Below are 24,603 nucleotides of genomic sequence, written 5' to 3' on the forward strand. Positions count from 1 at the left end.
GATAATTTTGAAAGAGCTAAAATGATACTAAAGAATGCATGAAAAGAGATAGGTGAACCATATCTAAAGTTAATTTAAATACAACATACCTCACCATTTTAAAATAGTGTGCAAAAAAGGTTTATTAATGCTGTACTGGATAAATGAATGTCTATCCAGCATACCATATATTTAAACAGTATTAAATATCTATTCATGTACAGCATCTCATGTATCTATTCATGTATAAAAACATTTAACATGTGTTAAAATGCCATCATTTAGCTATTGTGCAGTTAATAATTTTCTCATTGCTAATAATATTAATAATAATATTAATGATATATATTGATATTAATAATAATATTTATTGATAGCATCATGATGCTGTGTGCTCCTTCATGCTCCTTAGTAGTTATTTATTATGTAATTAACTTCTTTATAATTTTTGTATTCTGCACACAATATCAAAAAGTATCACATCATTTCTCAAAAAAGCAAAGTTAAATCAAGTGTGCTTCTCTACACACCATTTTATTATTAACTGTATCTCTGTTTAAAGAGGTACCTCCGATTGCATCTAGAGGGGAGGGCCTGGGGACCAGGCTGATAATTAGTCATAGACCTTCTGTTTATAAAATAGAACCAAATGTATATGTAGTATTATATTTATTTATATATTGATTTGTTAGATGTATTAGATTTGTTAGATTCACAGATACACAGTGATACAGTAGCTTTTGGTCTGTTTTTAAAAAAAGTGGGGCCTTTTATTTATATCAGGTTTTATTTTGATGTTGTGATTACATTTCAGAAAATGATCCTAACCTGCTTAATACATTAGCACTATATAAATAAATAAAACAGTCATTATGAGAAATAAATATAGGTAATAGCAACTAATAGCAACAGCAAGTGAACAAATTGTTGAATAAACATAAATATTCAAATTTTTGTTCCTGATCATCTTCTTCTGTAATGTAATATAATACAATCCAATATAGATTATATGCAGTTGTATATTTCCTTTTATTCAATGTATAACTGCCTGTATTTTAATTTGATATGGATATTTGATATAGCCCACTTTTGGTAACAATTAAAATGCTGCTATACACACGATTGTTTCCTATTCATACACAAATAACCCGCTGACATCTAAGGCGATCACTAATTATTCAATATTCTGAGCATTGCAGAGTGAGTTTTAAAAATCTGAACATTACGTCTATTTAATAGATGCACTATTTCTTGCTTTTGAAATATTAATAATGTTAAGTATGTGTATTCAAGTAACATCAAATTCATCAAAATGTAACTTTTTTGCAGTAGTACAAATTAAAATAAAAAGTGGTATAAAGGTGATACCTTTATTGGCTAACTAATATAATCATAGCAAGCTTTCAGAACATTTTAGTTCCTTTTTCAAGCTGATTACAATGAAGCTGTGGTGTTCTCTGGTATATATACAACATTCAGCTCATAGGTCAAATGACCCAACAAAAAGAAATATCAATGTGTATGTGTGAGGTGTCAAAGTCATTTACGAGGGGATCTGCAAGAGACAAGCAGATAAGGTACAAGATAATGTGGGTCAAAGAGAGTATATATTAGGGATGAATTATTGGAGTGTAGAATCAAAGGAATTCCATATGATCTCTTACTCCATATACAGATATGGAAGACAACATTTAATACAGTATACAGAACATCCATATAAGATGTTAGGAATATTTAAACAATAAAGTAATAATTACCAGCTTTATAAGTAATGATATCTTTAAAAAAAAAAGTGTGTAATATTATCATTTCAATAATATTGTATCATTACCAATGAAACCTACCTTGAAAAATGTCATAGTTGCACCATCTTGAACTGCTCCATATTCTATTTTAGTCTGTTTTGCTAAGTCATCTGCAGAATCAATGGGAGATTCCATTCTCTCCACTGTAAGAAATGCAGCTAAGTTGGCAGTATATGAGGAAATGATAATAAGTGTAAAAAACCACCATATTCCTCCTACTATCCTTGTGGAGAGGGCTTTGGGCATGAGTTCTGAACCTATTAGAAATCAAGGGATATATTGATATGACAAATAGCAGTGAAAACAGTGTAAAAACAGTTAAATGAATATGTCTATACATGTATCTATGTATATCACCAAAAACATACAATAAATTGAAGAATAACAGCCCACCTAAACTAAGTACAGAAATTCATAAATATAAAGCTAAAAGCTTTTAAACTGCTGTATCAAAAGACTTGCTTCAAATGTGTGTCTGCATTAATGCTATATGGAGAATGTAAATGTTTCTTTGGTTGGACTGTACATTGTGAATGTAATGTAAGGTTAATTCTTGCAGTCACTCGTATTAGTAAAAAAGTTTAGATTTCATTCAAAAGTAATGTAGAGATGGAGCAGGTTATTGATTACTGGTGCATCTGATACTAGGGTACACTAGTCAATTTTTTTATTTAATTATAAATAAAAAGGATATTTCTGTGTGTGACAAATTATTTAATAAAATATTCTCTAGCTATACTTTAGGGGCAGATTTATTAAGGGTGGAAATGAAAATTTGAATTTTCAATATTTTTTAGGGTCAAACCTCTCAATTCAAATTGTAAATTATCCAAACTAAATCTGAGTTTTAATTTGAATGAGAATTTTTAGATTTATCACACTCTGCCCCTTTAAAAACTCAAATTCAACTATTCGCCACCTAAAACCTGGGACCGATTTGGACATGTTAGTAGCCTTCCTGACATTTGAGTTTTTTTCAGAGAAAAAACTTGAATCGGGTTTAGTCAAATTCAATAAGAATTTGATTAGAGTTTTTGAGTCGGTTAAATTAGTGTGCGTTTAAGATATTAGATTTTTTTTTAAATAACCCCTTATAATATGCTTATATTTTACAAGAGGGGGTAGTTTATTCAATATATATATATATATATATACACAAAATATCGGCACTCACAACAAAAACAAGAATTGCGATGCCTAGGTGCAGTGTTCAATTAATTCCATAAACACTTTTTCCGAAAGAAACCGCACGCTCAGGGCTTATGAAAAATGTAAGTATAGCTTTATTTGGCACATACTAACGTTTCTTTCGAAAAAATAAATAAATATATATATATATATATATATATATATATATATATAATACACAAAAGCCATGAATATCTTGTAAATTATATCCTTATAAACGGTGAGTTCTGATGTCATCAGTTATAAACGGTGAGTTCTGATGTCATTTCTGTCACATGACTCACTGAAATGCGTGTATTATAATAAATAAAGTACCCCCAGTTGTAAAATATGAGGATATTAGAAGTTACCTTGGAGTTCCATGACCTGTATAAAAACACTCGGCCTTCGGCCTCGTGTTTTTATATGGTCATGAAACTCCTCGGTAACTTATAATATCCTTATATTTTACAATAGGGGGTACTTTATTCACTATATATATATATATATATATATATATATATATATATATATATATATATATACTTAAAAGGTTGAACTTGATGGACATGTGTCTTTTTACAACCTAATTTACTACGTTATCTAAACCATTGTTGAAAGTGTAGGATTTAACAATTTATTTGTAGTGTTGGAATAACTTCCAACAAGAAAAATAATTGTCTGAAGCTTTTCTCCCTGTGTTTGCATTTAGGATTAGGGATCATGCTCCTGCACAGTATTAAATACACTGTACTATTATCTCATCGAGCAGTTTATCAGCTCGGTTAAATGTGTCAATTCACAAAATGACACACCAATACTTTCCTGACCCTCAGGAAAATGTTCCTGACAGTAAATACATTTTAAAATAATTGGAACTGCTGGAATCCTTTAGGTTTAATTAGTTTAAAATAATTAGGAAATATGCAGAATGAATCATAAATATATGATTAAATTATACACATACATATATACCGTGTATTTATGTCACATATATATGTATATACATGCATACAGTATGGGGCAGATTTATTAAGGGTCAAAGTGAAAATTTGAATTAAAATTTTTGATATTTTTGGTCAAAACTTTGGCCCTTTAAGAACTCAACTCAAATTCAACTATTCGCCACCTAAAACCTGCCGAATTACTGTATAAGTCAATGGGAGAGGTCCAGGGATCAATTTGGGGATGTTTGTAGCCTTCCTGACATGTAGGGGCAGATTTATCAAAGGTCGAGGTGAATTTTCAAATGAAAAAAATTTGAATTTCTAGCTATTTTTTGTGTACTTCGACTAGGGGATAGTCCAAAATCGAAATTTATCATGTTGGGGCATATTTATCAAGGGTCGAATTTCGAATTGAAAAAACTTCGAAATTCGAATTCAAAAAGACCAACCGAAAATAAGTCGAAGTTTTTTTTTGGTTGAATAGGCCTATTTTTGATCTAATAGGTTCGCATTCGGCCGAATTCGAAAACAGGTTCGGCAGGTTTTAGATGGCAAATGGTCGAAGTCTAATTTTTAAAGAGACAGTACATGATAAATTTCGATATTCAAATTTTGGAAATTCTTTCAAATCCAAATCGAATTTGGACTATTCCCTAGTCGAAGTACACAAAAAATAGCTTGAAATTTGAATTTTTTTCATTCGAAAATTCACCTCGACCTTTGATAAATCTGCCCCGTACTGTCTCTTTAAAAATTCAACTACGACCATTCGCAATCAAAACCTGCTGAATTGCTGTTTTAGCCTATGGGGGACCTCCTAGAACCTATTGGAGTCAACTGGTAGACTTTAAAAATTGAATCCGATCGAATGCGCTATTACTTCGATGCGTACGATTTAAATACGACCAAATATGGACCTATTCGATCGAAAACTGACCTATTTGACCAAAAAAAACTTTGACTTAATTTCATTTGGTCTTTTTTAATTCGAATTAAATGAAATTCGACCCTTGATAAATATGCCCCTCAAGTTTTTTGGAGGAAAAAACTTGAATTGAGTTTTATTAATTATCAATCGAGTTTTTATAATCCAGGTCATTTAAATTTGTTCAAATTTAACAAATTTGATTTTATTAATACATTTTAACTAGTCAAATTTTAAATTTATAGGAGTTAAGGTGAGTTTAAAAAAACTCACATGAATTCGAAATTCAACCCTTGATAAATGTGCCTCCCTGTGTGTAGATTGAATGATACTCCACTTCGGTAAACAAATAATTGCTTACAGTAAACGTGGCCATAGATGTTACAATTACGATCTTTCCTGAAAAAGATCCTTCCAGGAAAGTTTGTTCATTTCAATACACACATGCAGAGCTGAATCTTCAGATATACAGGTAGACACAATAGAATTCTACTTGCTCACCTCCCACCATACACTCACTGTATATCTTATAAACATTTGTTTTGTAAGATATTACCGGAGCATCTACACTTTCAGGGGCATATTTATCAAGGGTCGAATTTCGAATTGAAAAAACGTTGAAATTAAGTCGAAGTTTTTTGGTCGAATATGTCCGTTTTCAATCAAATAGGTCCGTATTCGGCCAAATTCGAATACTTCGATTCGAAGGAATAGCGTATTCGATTCAAAGTTTTCCCCAAAAAAAACCTTTGATTTTTTCAAAGTCCACCAATTGACTCCAAATAGGTTCTAGGAGGTCCCCCATAGGCTAAAACAGCAATTCAGCAGGCTTTAGATGGAGAATGGTCGAAGTCGAATTTTCAAAGAGACAGTACATGATAAATTTCAATATTTGAATTTTTGAATTTTTTTACAAATTTTAATCAAACTTGGACTATTCCCCTAGTCAAAGTACACAAAAGATAGCTTGAAATTCAATTTTTTTTCATTTGAAAAATCACCTCGACCTTTGATAAATCTGCCCCTCAATCTTTGAAGTAAGGCAACAAAACAATTATCACCCTCCTGATGTTTACACAGATCCTGCCATGTTATCTAATATTGTATCATATTTTACATTTTTAAATATCTTTCTAACAATCTGCCATCCTATTTGATTCTTAGGGTATATTTATTGAAAGGGACTTTTTCCCTATCTCCATTAACTTGTATGGTGTTGATATTAATTCTCAGTATATTATGACATAATAAACCAAGAAACTAGCATCAGGTTTTCTCTTTATGTAACATATTATATACAAGTTATTCTGCATAGTCATCTTTATTTATATGCATTTGTTTCTGTTATCATATGTGAGATATTTCACACCATTCTCATTTGAAAAATAGGAATGCAAAGAATAATAGACTGCATCTTCTACTTAACCAGTTAATTAAATTTTCCCTACTTTTTTATATTGCTTGTTAAAGTCGAATTCTTTTATTAAGAAATTTAAAAGGTACTGTATCTGATGACATCTAGAGAGTGCCTAAGGGGACTTCTGCTTGTTTTGAATATTTGAATGATTGTGATTGTAAAATTATGTTTCCTATACTGTGCAATAGCACCAAAACATTTTTTTCCCTAGTGATTATATTTTTTATTCTCAAACACTAACATATTTGATTTAAAAAATCAGACAATATTGTCACACCCCCATTTTGTTGTGGAATGACAAAAGAAAATCACATTGTTCTATTTATTGTTAATGAGACTGTTCCAACAGAAACTCTGCTGTTTTTAATTGCTAACATTTTTCATGTGAATTGTTTTAATTGTTTTCTTTAATAAATTGTGACTATTCATGGATTAAAATGTAAATATTCCTGGGTATATTTTTGTTATTTGTTTTTAAATTTTTGATAAATATTACCCTGAATTAAAAAAATGAGTAGTTCACCTTCCTAATATCTTTTCACTTCCAATATTAATTATTTAGTACAAAAACTTTTTTCAAATGCTTTTTAATTTTTTAGTTTCATTTTTCATCTTCTCAAGTCTCATTTTGAGCAGGGGGGTTATCAACTTGTAAATTGTTAAAATTGTTGATACATTCTTAACTTCAGCCCTGTTAAGCAGAATAACTGAGCTTTATTTAACTTAGTTGTTATGACTGATATAATACAAGTCTGTAGATTGGATTATTGAGCAGCCAGACTGAAACACCAGAGACAGGAGAGTTAACATTTAGGGCAGATTTATCAAGGGTCGAATTTAGAGTTAATGGGAGTTTATAAAATCTCCCATAAACTCGATTTTCAAGTTAAAAACAAACAAATTCAAACAATCAATTTTTTTTATTTTTTTTAAAAAAAACAATTCTTTTCAATTTGGGTGAATGGGATTGACCCGCAAACTAGAATCGAATAAGAAAAAAACTAGATTTTCAGAATACCACAAAACAAACTCCAAATTGATTCCAGGATGTCCCCCATAGGCTAAAACAGCAATTCAGCGTGGTGAATAGTCGAATTCTAATTCTTAAAGGGCTAGTACGTTATAAATTTCAAAATTCTAATTTGAATTTTTTTAAACACTCAAATCGAATTTTAACTATTACCTAGTCGAATTACACTAAAATGAAATCTAAAGTTCAAATTTTTAAATTCAAATTCATAATTCAAATTTTCACTTCAACCCTTGATAAATCTGCCCCTTAAACTTAATTTTAGAAAAAAAAACTGTGGTTATGTATGGTGTCCTACTTCATAATAAATTAACAAAAAAAGTGTTTGCAATGTTTTTGGCTTTCCCAAAGTCTCATACTTTATAATGGTTCTGGTTCACTAGAGTATGTACTGTATCCTATACCGTATATTTCAGTAGAATGAACTGCCTGCCACCTATACAAATATTATACAAATATCAGACACACAATACATTGCTAACTATTTTTGCCCCACATAACTTAATTGCATTTCAGGCACTATCCTGGTCAAGATTTGGATAAAACCACAGGTGCCAACTGTCTTTTCCTTAAGATTTAAGTGTGAATAACACATGAAATACATTAAAATATTTTAGATACTTTTATGAGAGTCTATTTATCATGATAAAAAGCACTATGAAGTAAGTGGAAACTTTAAAGTGGTATGTTTTTTTTACGCTTTCCAATTGCCATATATGTAACACTATCAAATCAATGGCAACAATCCAGATCACTGTACACATTTTAAGTAAGTATAAGTTTATAAGAAAGGTACCAATGGGTGATCACCATTTTTTTACAAAGCATTTTCATGTAGCTTATCATGTCATATTCTCAACTGGAAAACACTTAAGGGCAAATTAACTAAAGCTCGAATTGGCTAACGCTAGCACAAATTCGCCAGCGTGACGTCATTTCGTTACTTTGACGATTTACTAACGAGCGCTGGCGTAAATTCGCTAGTGAAGTCGACCTACTCTAGCACTACTTTGCACCCTTATGCCAGGCAAAGTTGTGCTATGTTGAAGGGATGTAACTACGCTAACTCACTAACTTGCACATTTTACTGAACGTTACCTCTTGCACCAGACTTGCCTTAGCCACCTCAGACCAGGCGAAGTGCAATAGAGTGGATAGGGATTGCTTTAAAAAAAATGCTGGCGTCTTTTCCTTTTTTAAGGGTGATAGGCTGAAAAAGATTGAAAAATTTTTGGGGGTACCCTCCTTCCCCCCTACATTTCATAACATATGGCACCTAGTGGGTACATGTATAGGCAAAATAAAAACTCTATTTTATTTTATGAAGCTTTCCAAGGCTTGTGTAGTGTAATGTATTTGCTGCTACATATACGTCCATTTTACTTTAAGTTGGCGCCTTATGCAAATTAGGCATTCACTAGCGTAACTTTGCTTTGCTTGACGAATTAACGCTAGTGCAATTTCGCTACCTTTCACCTTCCTGAGCGCAACTTTTTAGTGAATTTTAGTGAATTAGCGGCGCCCTGGCGAAGTGCGGGAAGCCTGCGCTAGCGCAACTCCGCAGGTTAGTGAATTTGCCCCTTAAAATACATTGATAAATACATTTGATACCCGGCAATACCTGGAGGCACATTTATCAAGAGTTGAATTTTGAATTCATTTGACTAAAATCGAATTCGATCAAACTCGATTCGAGTTTTTTTCTCCGGAAAAAATGTGATTGTCAGGAAGGCTGCAAACATCTCCAAATTGATCCCTGGAATTTTACCATTGAATTAAACAGCAATTTGGCAGGTTTTAGGTGACGAATAGTCAAATTCAAAGCTTAAAGGGCCAGAGTATGATAAATCTCGAAAATCAAATTCAATCAAATAAAAAAAAAAACTCAAATTGAATTTGGATAACTCCTTGTTTTGACCATAAAAAAAAACGAAAATTTGAATTTTCAATTCGACCCATATACAGATGAAGCCACTTGGATTTGTGAGATAAATGCGTCATGACTCATGGTTAATTGAAGAAACTGCGTTATCTAAAGTCATCTTAACTCATTTAATACATTTAACCTTTTCATTAGCATACCAAAGCACCATTGTGAACAATGGTGAATGCTTTAATTAGATGGGATGTTGTGACGCAGTTTTCTGTGTTAAATGAGATAAATGGGATATCTGTGTTTAGTTATTCTGTGTCAAACAGACAAACCAAAGTGGCTGCATCTGTATATATATTATATATATGTGTCCCCTGGTGTTCAGGCAGACTGAATTGCCACTTTTACACAATTTAATGAATTTTTATAGTCTGCACTATTAATGATATATTAATACAAATACAGTTAGGTCCATAAATCTTTGGACAGAGACAACTTTTTTCTAATTTTGATTCTGTACATTACCACAATGAATTTTAAATGAAACAACTCAGATGCAGTTGACCTGCAGACTTTCAGCTTTAATTCAGTGGGTTTAACAAAAAGATTGCATAAAAATGTGAGCAACTAAAGCCTTTTTTAACACAATCACATTTCAGGGGCTCAAAAGTAATTGGACAAATTAAAAAACTGGAAATAAAATGCTAATTTCTAATACTTGGTTGAAAACCCTTTGCTGGCAATGACCACCTGAAGTCTTGAACTCATGGACATCACCAGATTCTGGGTTTCCTTCTTAATGCTTAATGCTCTGCCAGGACTTTACTGCAGCTGTTTTCAGTTGCTGCTTGTTTGTGGGCCTTTCTGTCCAAAGTTTACTCTTCAACAAGTTAAATGCATGCTCAATTTGGTTTAGATCAGGTGACTGACTTGGCCATTAATAACTCCTGGGTTGCTTTGGCTGTATGTTTTGGGTTATTATCCATCTGTATTATGAAACGCCTCAAAATCAATTTGACTGCTATTAGCTAGATTTGAGCAGACAGTATGCCTCTGAGCACCTCATAATTCATTCAGCTGTTTCTGTCCTGTGTCACATCATTGATAAACACTAGTGTCCCAGTGCCACTGGCAGCCATGCACGTCCAAGCCATCACACTGCCTCCGCCATGTTTTATAGATGATGTGGTATGCTGTGGATCATGAGCTGTTCCAAGCTTTCTTCATACTTTTCTCTTGCATTCATTCTGGTAGAGGTTGATCTTAGTTTCATCTGTCCAAAACATTTTTTCCACAACTGTGATGGCTTTTTTTTAGATTTTTTTTAGCAAAGTACAATCTAGCCTTTTATTCTTAATGCTTATGAGTGGCATGCCCCCTCTGTATTTACTTTCATGCAGTCTTCTTATGCAGTCTTCTTCTTATGGTAGACTTGGATATCAATACGCCTATCTCCTGGAGACTGTTGTTCACTAGTGATGGGCGAATTTGCCCCATTTCCTTTCCCTGAAAAATTCAAGATCTCCAGCTAAATTCGCGAAATGGAGAAGAATTCGCGAAACTCGAATTTTGATGCCAGCGTCAATTTTGACACCAGCGTTAAAAGTCAATGTGCATCCAAATAATGTTGACGTGTAACGGTTTTGACGTGAGTGACGTGAATTTCTCGGATGGGTTTTTTCTGTTTTTGCAGCTTATGGATGGCTTGTTTCACTTGCATGGAGAGCTCCTTTGACAACATGTTGTCTGTTCACAGCAAAATCTTCCACATACAAGAACCCCCACCCCCCGCAAATCAACTCCAGGGCTTTTATCTGCTTAATTGATAATGACATAACTAAGGAATTGCCCACACCTGCCCATGAAATAGCCTTTGAGTCAATGGTCCAATTACTTTTGATTACTTTCAGTTCAACTGCATCTGAGTTATTTCATTTAAAATTCGTTGTGGTAATGTACAGAACCAAAATTAGAAAAAAGTTGTCTCTGTCCAAAGATTTACTGTATATCTTTGCCTTTTCCTTTTAGGATTTTTTTTGATCCATGACTAAAATCATCTTCAGCTATAACTGGTTGTAACTTTTTACAGATAACTGAGGCTTAGTTGTTCATCCTCACCAAATAATTACAATACCCATGTTTATATCTTTAGTGTATGACTAGGGATTATCAAAGTGTGAAATGATACCATAAAACAATATGCTCCATAAAATAATGGAGGTAAACACAGCATACAAGTATAGACACTTTTATAAATTTGCTGTTTATATTACACAATTTTACCTGTATAAATCTTATACTGCATGATATATAGGCCACTGAGTGTCGCCAAGTCTGATGAAGTTGTGGTCATGGTGATGAATGAAGGTGAGGAATGTAATAACAGAGTAGAGGTGAAGGTTCCCATGTAGTATTTTATAACTAAGAACTGACAAGACGGAATTCAAAAGCTATTTTTCATGAGCCCTTGCACAGCAGGTGAACAATAGCTAATCAGTTGTTACTATTTGTAAAATCTCCCAAAAATCCTCAAGGTTATAATCCCCAAAAATTGTAAATCTTTAACAAAAAATCAGATGTTTTCTTACAAAAAAGTGACAAGTTAATGCTACCTGCCAATGGTCAATATAGTGCAGATTTATCAAGTTATGAGTTTGAGAAGTAACATATTTATTCATGTGAATTTTGCATTGTTTTCCTTTAAAAAATTTGACTAAAATGATTTTAGTCATGAGACATTTAGAATAATTCAAATGCTTTAGTACATCAAGGGGCATATTTATCAAGGGTCGAAGTGAATTTTAGGGAATTTTCGAAGTAAAAAAAATTCGAAGTAATTTTTTGGATACTTCGACCATCGAATAAGATACTATGACTTCGAATTCGATTCAAAGTAAAAATAGTTTGAATATTCGACCATTTGATAATCGAAGTAATGTCTCTTTTAAAAAACTTCGACTTCAATACTCCGCCAAATTAATTTCAATTAAAGTTCAATTCAAACGATTTAATCGTTAGATTGAACGATTTTACTTAGATCGTTCGATGGCCAAATTCGATGAAAAATGCTTCGACTTTGTTATTCGAATTCGAAGTATTTTAATTCGATGGTCGAATTTTGAAGTATTTTTTACTATGAAATTCGACCCTTGATAAATCTGCCCCTTAGTAGTAGATTAAGAACATTACCATTTGTGTCTGCCTCCAAAGAGCAGCATTTAAAGGACTAACATTTATTCATAGATGTCCTGATGTTTTATGAAAGAGATGCACTCAATGTTCTCATGCCATTAATACATTACTGCCTCCTATTGTCTGCTTATATTGTACTGCATTTTCTGATTACTGTAGTGTGTTAAGACTAAACATCAGCTTTTGCAGAAAAAATAATGGGCCTCTGCATTGTAACCCTGAACCACAAATGTAATGGTGGAATGGTAGAAATGAATATGAGTGCATTGTTTTTCCTGTGTTACAAATATACTATAAGTCTGAATGACTATTGCACTATTCCCCAGTCAGTGTGGCTGGTTTAGTTGGAAACTAAGCAAAACATTGAGGGGCAATTTTATCAAAATGTGAGTTTAGAGCTTAATAAATAAAAACGTACCCATGTTTTATTTATTCCTATGGGATTTTTAGAATTGTACTTGTCAATGGGTAAAAATTAGAACAGTTCTGAAAATCCCATAAGAATAAATAGAATGTGGGTGAGTTTTTATTTATTTATTAAGTTCTAAAGTCACATGAGAAGGTGAAAAATGAAACTTAAAACACCAGTATTAGAAAAATGGTCACATATGATGACAAATAGAAAATGTTAAATTAAATTGTAATGAATTGATATATGATAATATCGATTTACAACGTGTTGGTTGTTTAAGGTTTATATCATAAAAATCTTAATTTTCCTTGAATGTCAAATTCATCTCTGCATTACTGAGCAATGCAAACTTACTGTTATAAAGACAAAACATTTTCCATTTAAATGAAAGGGAAGAGGTTTCAGGAAGAAGGAATATTTATTGTCAATAAGAGAAAAACAGACGTAAAAAATGGACCTCAGTAGGATAAACATATTTACTATTAGGTAAAAATAAGTAATTTTTTTATAGATTCAGTTTTTGTTCTGTACAAAATATAAAAATATAGAGAATGCATAGTTGTTGTATCTGCCGCTGATTAGCAATTTTTTCAATTGAAATTAAATATTACATGTGGATTGTGCATCCCAGGTACACCAAAAGCCTGCTTTATCTTTACATACTTGTAATTTTGTATTGTTTAAAGAATTCAACCTGTTGGACAAAACTACTGAAGAATAGAATAATAATAATGGTGATATTATCCAATTCTAGTTGGACAACAACTATCATGATAAATCTTTGTTCAGTTTGATTATATAGTCAAACCCTTAATTCAAATTCATCAGTTTGCATGTGGCCTACATCAGTACATTAGAATGGATTTTTTTATCTTAGCTATCTATATACGGTATCTATTATCTGTGTTTAACTGTTTTTCATCTAGCTATTGAATGTTGGTTATTTTTGGCATAAGTGTATGCAATGGCAAAAGTGCATTTTGTTGACACAGTAAATAAAACAAAATAAAAACACATACAAACATAATTGTTTGCATTTTGCACATAGGTAAGATTCATACAGATTTGCTGGAGTTGCATGTTTAGGTTGCAGACTTGCCTGTCTTATGTGGTTAATTGATACATCAGTCCCTATTAACAATAAATGAGGCTTCTGGATATAAGGATTTATATGCAGCAAGAAATTGTTGGGCTTTAGTTGCCCTTTAATAATCACACTACAAATATACAAAATACACACATGCATAAACCTATTCTACTTTTATAAAGGTTTATGCCCTCTATAGACAAAGCATTGCACCTTGTTCTTTTAATCTAAACTTGAAATTATATATACAGATGCAGCCACTTTGATTTGTGTGTTTGACACACTAATAACTAAACACTAAAAGATATCCCATTTATCCCACTTAACACATAAAATTGTGTCACAGCATCCCATCTAATTAAAGCATTCACCATTGTGAACAATGGTGCTTTGGTATGCTAATGAAAAGGTTAAATGCATTAAATGAGTTAAGATGACTTTAGATAACACAGTTTCTTCAATTAAGCCCGAGTCATGACGCATTTAACACACAAATCCAAGTAGCTTCATCTGTATTGTGTTTGTTTTTGGTAAAATGAAGTCAAGACAAGATGGACTATTTTATTAATCCTAACAACTTTTTTAGCATTTTTTATCTTATTATTAGATCACTATATTTGATTAAATTATAAGATTAAATTCACATCTATTGAAATCAGAACTGAGTTATTTAATTAAAAACAGTCCATCTTACCTATCATTTCATCTTACCATTTCATTGTTAGGTGAAATCTGACAGAAAAAACAACTCCAGCTATGATTTCTGAGAACTGCAAGACAAAAAGTAATGAAACATCTTTTACAGATAGTTTTAAGCTAGGTCTAATCAATAAGGTCCCTAAATATGGCAGTGTTGCCTTGTGTTGCACTGAAGGAACTTGTTTTAAAAATAACATTTGCATTTTCTTCCCTCTTCCATTCTGTATTAGTAATGGTCAGAAAAAAGAAGGGAAGAAAAACAATGACATATCATACTGTCTAATATTTCATATGTAAAAAAAATCCTAGAAATGTTCTAAGACAGTTTAATTCTAAAACACAGAAAGCGTGCCGGTTAGGGGCTGACTGTCATGTACCCAAGGTAACGTCATGTCCAACACCATATCCCACCGTTTCCTGGGGAGGAGGTGACAGCAAGAAATGTACGGGTCTCCTCTATCATGTATCCCTCCAAAGCTCGTTTGTGCAGTATTACCAGTTAAGTTGCAGTATTTCATTTATGTGATACTTACATTATATTTTATGTAAATAATTAGGGCATGTTAGCATTATAAGACAGTAGTATGTTTCAGACTATTATCATAGATTGTTTTAAGTTTCACAAATAGACTATTTTATGTAATTCTTTACAACCTAACATGCTGTAAGTCACAGACACATTTAAAACTGCAAAAATGCCAAATAGCATTTATGGATTTGGCTATTAACAAAAACCTATGAATAAAATAAGTGAACCTATTTGTGAAATCCACTACAATTTGGGATTATTGTGTTTACAGCTATTATAGTTGCCTTTTAATTGTATTAGAAACACTTTAATTGTTATAATGTGCATACCAGATCTGAGCTACATTTGTTTATCTGAAAACATTATTTGTTAAAAAAAAATATAAAGAATTAGAGAGTGATCAAACCTGTTTACATAAAAAATTTGATGTTGGGGGAAAGATTAGTAATTTACATGACATCGGGGAGTGAGAATGTTAAAAACTGCCATCTACAGTTTCCAATGGAGAATTAAGGTTTTGTTGGTTTATGGAATATTTTATGATTGACTGGAATACAATGATAAATGTATGGAGATCTCAAGGACACTAAAATATGGTCTGAGAATAAGACTTTAAAGTGTATTACATGATGCCTACACTTTATGAATGTAAAGTTGAATATGGCTACATGCACAGAGGCACCCATGCAAGTATCTTGTTTCATTACGATGTATAACCCCAGCAAATAGTGGGACATGGTGCCCAAGGGAAATCATAGGCTGAATCGTATACCTTGCTGCATGAGAGCTCCAACGCCAAACCAGAAACTATTTAGCAAGGTAAAATTGTTTTCCACCACATCTGAGTCAGGGTTGCAAGGGTGCGGATTATACCATTCATAGGGGCTAAACCTGTGGCAAATGGAGGGGAAAAAGAGAATATTTTTAAGAGGAGAGTAGAAGAGATGTTCATCAATCATAACTGAAAGAAATAGAAAAACAAGAATTATTACATCAAAGATGAAAACAAATATTCACACATTACATGTAATAAAATAAACTTAAAACTAGACTATACAATGTCTGGCATTTCATTTTCCTAAAATATACTAAAACATTTTATATACAATAAACTAACTACAGCCATGATAACTCTTGGGGGCTGATCTATCAGTGTTCAAATTTTTTATACCATGGTTTGAGCTTTAGAGATTTATTAAATGCAAAAACTAGAAGTAAATTTAAAAACTGGCAAATTCACAAATTTAAATTTTGATAAATCTGCCTCCTCAAGTACAATATGCAATACTTTAATATACTGTATTGCATATAATTAACAGTTAAATACAAATTCACCAAAATAAATTATGAAAAATAAAGTTCTCTAAATAAAAGATGAAAGGGTTATAATACTCTTAAAAAGCTGACCCACCAAATATTACTAGTCAGTAATATATTTTTACAATTCGAATATGCACAAATACATCTGAAACTCAAGTTACTGTATTACAGATTACCTTTGCAAATCAAGCTATCCCACATCTTTTATATAGTGCTTTATCATTTTTATTGTCTTTCAAAATAAAAAAGAGGAATTTCTCAGTGTAATATCACATTGGAGCTCTGAACACAGGAAGTGTAACCCAGAGCAATATATGAAATATCTGCTTTTATTATTCATACACAGTAGACTGACCAAATCTTGTTAATAATCATGGATTACTGTTTTTGTACAAATGTGGCCATTTTAAATAAACAATCTATTTTCTGATATATTGCCCCTTGCAGTGATGAATCTCTTTTACTATAATAATAAAAATCTTTCAAACACAGTTTTTTTCCATAACAGACAATTATTAAACTTCAAAATATGTATTTGTATATTGCACCATTACTATATCTTAATAAAAAAAAAGATTGTGTAAAAGATTTCAGTTAAATTCTCTATAAAATGTGTTTATAGCACATTTTAATATAGTATGGACAGTGGGAAACCATAACATTTTGGGGGTTATTTACTAAACCACAATTTTTTCTGGTTCGGGTTTTTTGGCCAAAAATTATACCCTGAAGCTGCAAAAACGTAGAATCTGAAAATCCTCCATCTCAAACCTGTGAGTTAATGTTTTTTGCTTCTGAGGAAGTGACGTGAGGCCACAAAATGCGTTAAGTGTGGGGCTTGATACACTGTTTTTTTATGATGTAACCAAGTTATTAATAAAATTTGATACTTTTAAAAGACCTTGATGCTGCCTGGTGCTCCATGACCAAAATACACAATGAGTTCATGTTTAACTCAATGGGAGATATCCCTTTTGCAATTTGAAGATATCATGATCTGTGCTAGGTTTCGTCTGATAATCCAAAAAATGTGGGGTTTTCTGATGATAACACGAAAAAAATCGAGAGATTCTGTGTCAAATACTTTTTCACATCCTGACTTTTTTCGAGTTATTTTATTGATAAATAAAATAGAATCATGGTTTGCAGTTTGGTCAAGCTTGGATTAATAAAAATATGAGATAACTTCGAGTTTTAGTTTTACCCCTTAGTGGGCAATCCCCACTTTGTCACTACAGAATGAAAATCATTGTTATGTAGTTAGGCAACTCTGATATGAGCTTAATGCTGCAAAAATCCCAAATTTAAGTTTGAGAAACTTGAATAATTGAATATGAATAAAGTACTTGAAACTTTAAATAATAACATTTTAATTGTGTTTTTCAAATTTTTAAGCAATCAAGTTTTGGAGTTCAACTCCAAAAGCATGTATTCGATTTTTGGGTTTCTTCAAATAAAAAAAAACCTCAACCACTTGAATTTTGATAAATCTACCACTGTTTACAGCACTAAGGGGCAGATTTATCAAAGGTTGAAGTGAATTTTTGAAGTTAAAAACTTCGAATTTCAAGCTATTTTTTGTGTACTTCAACTAGGGAATAGTCCAAATTCGATTCAAATTTGAAAAAAACTTTGAAATTCGAATATCGAAATTTATCATGTACTGTCTCTTTAAAACTTTGACTTCCACCATTCGCCATCTAAAACCTGCCGAAGTGCTGCTTTAGCCTATGGGGGACCTCCTAGTACCTATTTAGCGTCAATTGGTGGGGAAAAACATTGAATTGAATTCGATCAAATGCACTATTCCTTCAATCGTACAATTCAATTCCGAATACGGACCTCTTGAACCCAAAAAAACCCCTTCGACTTCACTTCGGTTGGTCTTTTTGAATTCGAATTTCAAATTATTTTCTATTTTTATGTTTTAAAAGGAAATGTTTTCTGTCTCTAATAATCTGCCCTTCCCATGTTTTAAACCACATAATTATTTAAAGTATGTGACATTTTGCATTTGTTATGGTTATTTTTCAAATTTTGTCAAATTATTAATGATTCACTAGCTCTAAACCGCTACATACTTTACAATTTAGCTTTACAGCTATAAACTTCAGCACTGCATAATTACAATTTGAAAAAGGGCCCATTTAGTAAACCTTGATTTTTTGTGGTGGAGGTTTTTAGGGGGAAAACTCAAATTTTTCATTGGAAAAAAAACTTTAGAGATTTCCCCAATCATACCCCAAAGTTGCTAAAAATCCAAATTCAAAAATACTCCACTTCAAACCTGTCAAGATTATGTAGAAGTCAATGGCAGATGTCCCTAAAGTTGTTTCTTGACATTGTGACCTGCGCTGGATAATCTGAAAAAGTCAGAGTTTTCATCTGAGCCAAAAGAGTTGAGTTTTTGCAGCAAAAATGCTATAAAATTGAGTTTCAGAGTGTCAATCATACAATACAAATTGAAGCTCGCTTTTGTCGCAACGTTTTGATGCTCCGATTGAGAAAAATTATTGATAAATGAGTTCAATTTGTGGAAGGGGTTAGGCTGACTTTGTTTTCATAAAAAATAAAAATAAATTTCAGTTTTAGTAAATCGGCCCCAAAGTGTTTTCCTAATCTTTTTCTCAGAGCACATAAATTCTGTCAGAGAATCAGCTTTGTGACACAAAAATCACTTTTGTGCAAGCTTTGCACTTAATTATAATCATTATTTTATATATTATAAAGAAACCATTATTAAATAGGGTCAAGGAAAATCATTCTAAATACCTTGTACACCCATTTTTGGGGCCTTAACCCATAAAGCATCTCTGATTTAACACATAATGGGGCAATGCTATGGGGCAGATTTCTCAAGGGTTGAGGGAATTTTCAAAGTAAAACAATTCAAAATTCAAAGTTATTTTTGGGATACTTCGACCATTGAATAGGATAGTACGACCTTGAATTTACTTTGACTTCGATTCAAAGTAAAAATCGTTTGAATATTCGACCATTCGATAATCGAAGTACTGTCTCTTTAAAAAAACGTCGACTTCAATACTTCACCAAATTAAACCTTCTACAACCATTTTCTAAGTCTTTACACATCAGCGTAAAATTGTTCAATCGTACGTAGTGATGGGCGAATTTATTCGCCAGGCGCGAATTCACGGCGAATTTGCGCGTTTCGCCACCAGCGAATAAATTCGCGAAACGCCCGCGAAAAAAACGGGCGCCGGTGTCGGAAAAACAGGCGCCGGCATCAAAAACGAGACGCCGGCACCGTTTCGCGAATTTTTCGCCGTTTCGCAAATTTCGCGCGAAATTCTCGAAGTTTTCGGCAAAGCGCAAATTCGCCCATCACTAATCGTACGCTAAAATCGTTCGAATCGTTTGATTCTAACGATGTAATCGTTTTACTTCAATCAATCGATGGCCAAATGCGGTGAAAAATACTTCGACTTTGATATTCGAAGTCAAAGTATTTTAATTTGAGGGTCGAATTTCAAAGTATTTTACACTTCGAAATTCAACCCTTGATAAATCTGCCCCTATGTGTGTGAAATTAGAGCTCACCAAAAGTGGGTGAGTTTTTCTTTGGTGAGCTCTAATTTTACACTTTTGATAAATGTGCCCCATAGAACATTAAAACTTAAATAATTTGGGCTTTATTTAAAATCATGTGCTGATAGAAGTAGGACATTAGTTGCTCAGTATTTATTTTCAGTGAGTAAAATAAAGAAAGTAAAAAAATAATGAACAGAAAAAAAGACAGTAACTAATTAATGATATTTGAAAAGTCTAATTACTTTGCTATTGACACACTGTTTCTTCAATCTTGAAAGCCACTTTGGAGTTGAACTGCTATTCATTCCTCTCAATTGTGTGAAAATCTTTCATTCAATCAAAACTATTTGAATTAGGTTTCTGTCACTTCAGAGAATTCAATTTTCTTTACTATATTCTTTCCAAGACATTAATATTCGAAAGATCAAACATTCCATTTTCACTCAACTAATACAATATTAGAACACCTTGTGTCTTAAAAGCCTGTGCTTGAAAAACAAAGAATTGTTTCATTTCATAATCTATAGATAAACTGACACACTGTTCAATGGGTTGATTAGGGAGGTTATAATTTAAAATTCAGACCCAATTTCACATGATTTTGTAACAAAAGAGCTAAGACATTTTTACATACCAAATACCAGATACAATATTTCTAATGCATCTATGATGAAAAAGTGTAACAGAGTATCCATTAATTAATTTTTTTCTTTTTTTTTGCTTTGCTTTGGTTTACTTTTTTATTTCACTTAGTTTAAGAATTTTGATCCTCTAAAAAAAAAATGGCAAAACTGGGTTTGTATGCATATTACAATCAAAATATCCTAATTTTGTTTACATTCCATGTTACATTTTCCCTTGACAATGATTAATAGGTACATCTCCTTTCCTCATTTAACACAGGTATAGTTGCAGATGTTGGAACCTTAGGGGACATCCCCCCAAAATACAAACTTTAGTGTGTCACTTTATCTGTGTTTTTCCCCTAACTGCATATTTTATTTTTCCTATCCAAGCCCATCAGATTCTTACTGGCTCATCTTGCAGTTTTAGTCTTCATTTAGCAGCTGTTATTTCCTACAGTAGTTCTTCAGCTATACTATTTTGTTTATTCCCTTTTCAAATATTAGGAGGAGCATACCTGAGTAGCTAACAAATCATATTAATGGGGCTGTAAATAGACTTTAGCATGCCAAGAAAATTCTTCATTTTTGATAGCCTGTACAGAAAGATACAAAAACTATGCTAAAATAGGTATTTTGTTTTAAACAGAATCCTGTTAAATGGTCTCAATGCATACCATTCTGAGGATTACCTTTAAGGTGATACATTTAGAACTAAAATCCCACAGTTTTGTTAAAAGGGTGACTCGTTATTATTATTATTTGTTATTATTATTTATTAAGGGGCCCATTTACTTAGTTCGAGTGAAGGAATAGAATAAAAAAAACTTTGAATTTCAAATTTTTTTTTGGCTACTTCGACCATCGAATTGGCTACTTCGACCTTCGACTACGACTTCAACTAAAAATCGTTCGAATATTCGACCATTCGAAGAACTGTCTCTTTAAAAAAAACTTCGACCCCCTACTTCGCCACCTAAAACCTACCGAGGTGCAATGTTAGCCTATGGGGAAGGTCCCCATAGGCTTTCTAACAAATTTTTAGGTTGAAGAAAAAACGTTCGATTGATGGATTAAAATCCTTCGAATTGAACGATTCAAAGGATTTAATCGTTTGATCAAACTATTTGCGGTAAATCCTTTGACTTTGATATTTGAAGTCGAAGGATTTACATTCGGCAGTTGAATATCGAGGGTTAATTAACCCTCGATATTCGACCATATTTAAATCTGCCCCTAAGTGTCATCATCTCACAAATCACTTTACAGAGTGGAGGGCCCAGCTTGTGAGTGTTCATATTCTAAGTGGGAGAGATGAGACATATGCAGTATTTGCGGTACTGGGGTTATATTTTTATTTTCCACACTGACAGTGATGACAGGCAATGAAACATAACTGGAAGGGGAAGATGACACATTCAGTTTTGTCCATGTTGATTTTTAGGCAACAAGATCACATCAATTCAGAAATTGCTGTTAGACAGTCAGTGACACAAACTAAAAGTGAGGGTAGGTTTGGAGAAGAGAGGTAGATTTGAGTATCATCTTTATATAGATTATACTGAAACCCAAACAAGTCCAGTTGTATAGATTGAAAATAGGAGGGATACTAGAAGGAAGCCTTGAGATACTCTAACTGAAAGAGGTAAAGTAGAGGAGGTGAAGGATGTATGGGAGACACTGAAGTATCAATTAGAATGATATGAGATCCAAGATAGAGCAGTTTGTTGAATCCCCAGAGATGACAGAATGTGTATCAAGAGCAAATGATCAACAGTGTCAAAAGCTGCAGGTTTCATGTGTTTTCTGTTGTTGTTATAAATACATATATACAAAAAAAAGCTTCAAATCAAGGGAAATTAGGAGAGAGTAGTGGTCATTTGATTTAGGGGTAAGTCGTCTGCTTTTTTAGTAAGAGCTACAGTATTTCAGTGCAGTGGCGGGGACAAAAGCTAGTGGATCCAGTAGAGAGTGATTGGCTGATAGCTGGAGGGGAGTGTAGGACACAGAGAAGATTTTTAAGGAGGTTTAATGACTCTGTGATTGAGTGTGGGAATGTGACAGTAGAGAGAGATAGAGATTAAAGAGCAAAGTGAGAGTCAGAGTGAATATAGGTGAAATAGGAGAAATGAGATTAGAAGAAATATGATCAGGTGTTGAGATGATATTTAGACAGGAGGATAGAGACTGTATCTTCTGTTGGTGTAGCATGGAGTGAATGTATGCTCGTAAACTGTCCCTGTGGTTCAGCCTTATTTCCATTTTTTTAAAAAATGTCTAGGAAAATGATAGCAAAGGCCTCAGAAGTTATAGAGGGGGTAGGAGCTTGGGTGGGTGGATGTAACAGGGGGTTGAAAGTGTTGAAAAGTTGTTTTGCTGTTTGTTTAATGTGCCAGGGTTGCCTATTGGCATTATGTGACTGGTGTGTGGAGAGGGGAGCAAAGCTATGCAGAACATTGATTGAGTTATTGTAAAAATATGCAGCAAATTCAGGGTCAGTGAATAAAGATAAAGGAGAGCACGGCTGTATAGTGGATGAGAGATGCTGAAGATTAATGTGATGATGGTTCTTGCATCTGGTGACCCATTAATGTCAGTGGGGATATTAAAGACACCCATAATAATAGCAGGGGGATCTGAAAAAAGGAAGGGTAGGATCAAAATTCAAAATTGTCTTGAAATTTTGGAAGTAGATCCTGGAGAGTGATAGATGATTGCAACCCATAGAGCAAAAGGAAAGTAGATCTTAATTTTGTGGGCTTCAAAAGAATGAAAGGTTAGGAATGGTATTTGATCAATGGACTGTAATGAACACTGCTCAGATAGTAAAATATTAACTCCTGCCCCTTGTCTATTGCTGGGTCTGGGGGTGTCGCTAAGCTGAAGGCCACCAAAGGAAAAAGCTGCAGGGGAAACTCTGTGGGGGTGCTCCATGTTTCAATGATGTCTAGAAAGTCATAATCCTTCTTATAATTCTGTATATTCATAAAGTCATTTTGGATCTCCATAATACCTCAATTACCACTCTTAACTTAGATCAATTTGTTTCTATTTCTTTTTATTTTCCACAATTCTCACCACTCGTAAAAAGGGCAGTGTAAAAAGGGCAGTGTTTGTGCAAATAAACATGATAGTTTTCACTTGCACAATAAATGTTGCTGTAACTGTTCAAATAATATACTGATTTGTAATTCAGAGCAAACTTTTACTAGTTTTTTCCATAAGCTACATGTACACTTTAATTAATTTAGCAAGATGTACATTATCTGTTTTAGTTTTAATTAATAACTTATAGTCATCTTATTATATTTCAGAGCACAACACAGGGATACAGCTGATTCTTTTTCTATTGACTCGTCTATGAAATGAACTTGTAACACTTCAAGAAAACCCTTGCCTTAGGCAAACAACTTTTTCATATATACATGTTTCAGAGAAGAATTGATCTTTAGTTATATTGGATTTATGTTACAATGAAATACGTAGCCACTGATTTCAACAAGTCTGATGTAGTTGTGGTAATAAATATAAAATATCTGTTATGAATAGTTATTATTACTACTGCTAAGGGCCTATTTGTAAAAGTAAAATCAAGTTTACATTGATTGGATTTATGCCATGCAATATTGAATACTACAATATAGTTTGGTATAACTGGAGAATCTGTTGACTTTAAACAAAACATGAACTAATATGAAAAAGATTTTAACAGTACTTTTTTATTTAGTCAGTCTCTACTGTACAAATCACCAGGAACAACACACACACTTGGATATAATCCCAACTGTCTTGAACAAAAGGAGCTTGCAATGTTTCTTTAACGAATAGCTCCTTGAGTAAACTATCCTTAATTGTAGTAATGAAAAGATGTTAGTGGTGAATCACAATATCCTGGAATCACATTATAACTCAAAGCTACTCCAAAGATTGATCCTTGTAAAGAATTTTTTTCTATAATTGTGATATCACCATGGCGGCGATTCACAAAAGGTCGAAAAATTGAGCGTTATTTATAGCATGCCTTAAAAATTACATCACTTCTTATA

General features: G+C 32.7%; 1 protein-coding gene across 2 annotated transcripts in view; it reads right to left on the reverse strand.

Annotated features, from left to right (window-relative positions):
• The window catches only part of grik2.L (glutamate receptor, ionotropic, kainate 2 L homeolog), a 322,471-nt gene that overhangs the window by 44,618 nt on the left and 253,250 nt on the right, over positions 1–24,603 (reverse strand). For both annotated transcript variants that reach the window (XM_041562043.1, NM_001159686.1), the window contains 2 exon segments: positions 15,835–15,953; positions 1,824–2,041 (listed from right to left, as the gene is read on the reverse strand). In XM_041562043.1, coding sequence (XP_041417977.1) covers positions 1,824–2,041; positions 15,835–15,953 — 337 coding nt within the window.

The sequence above is a fragment of the Xenopus laevis genome, chromosome 5L (assembly GCF_017654675.1).
Source record: "Xenopus laevis strain J_2021 chromosome 5L, Xenopus_laevis_v10.1, whole genome shotgun sequence".
In the NCBI taxonomy this organism is placed as follows: domain Eukaryota; kingdom Metazoa; phylum Chordata; class Amphibia; order Anura; family Pipidae; genus Xenopus; species Xenopus laevis.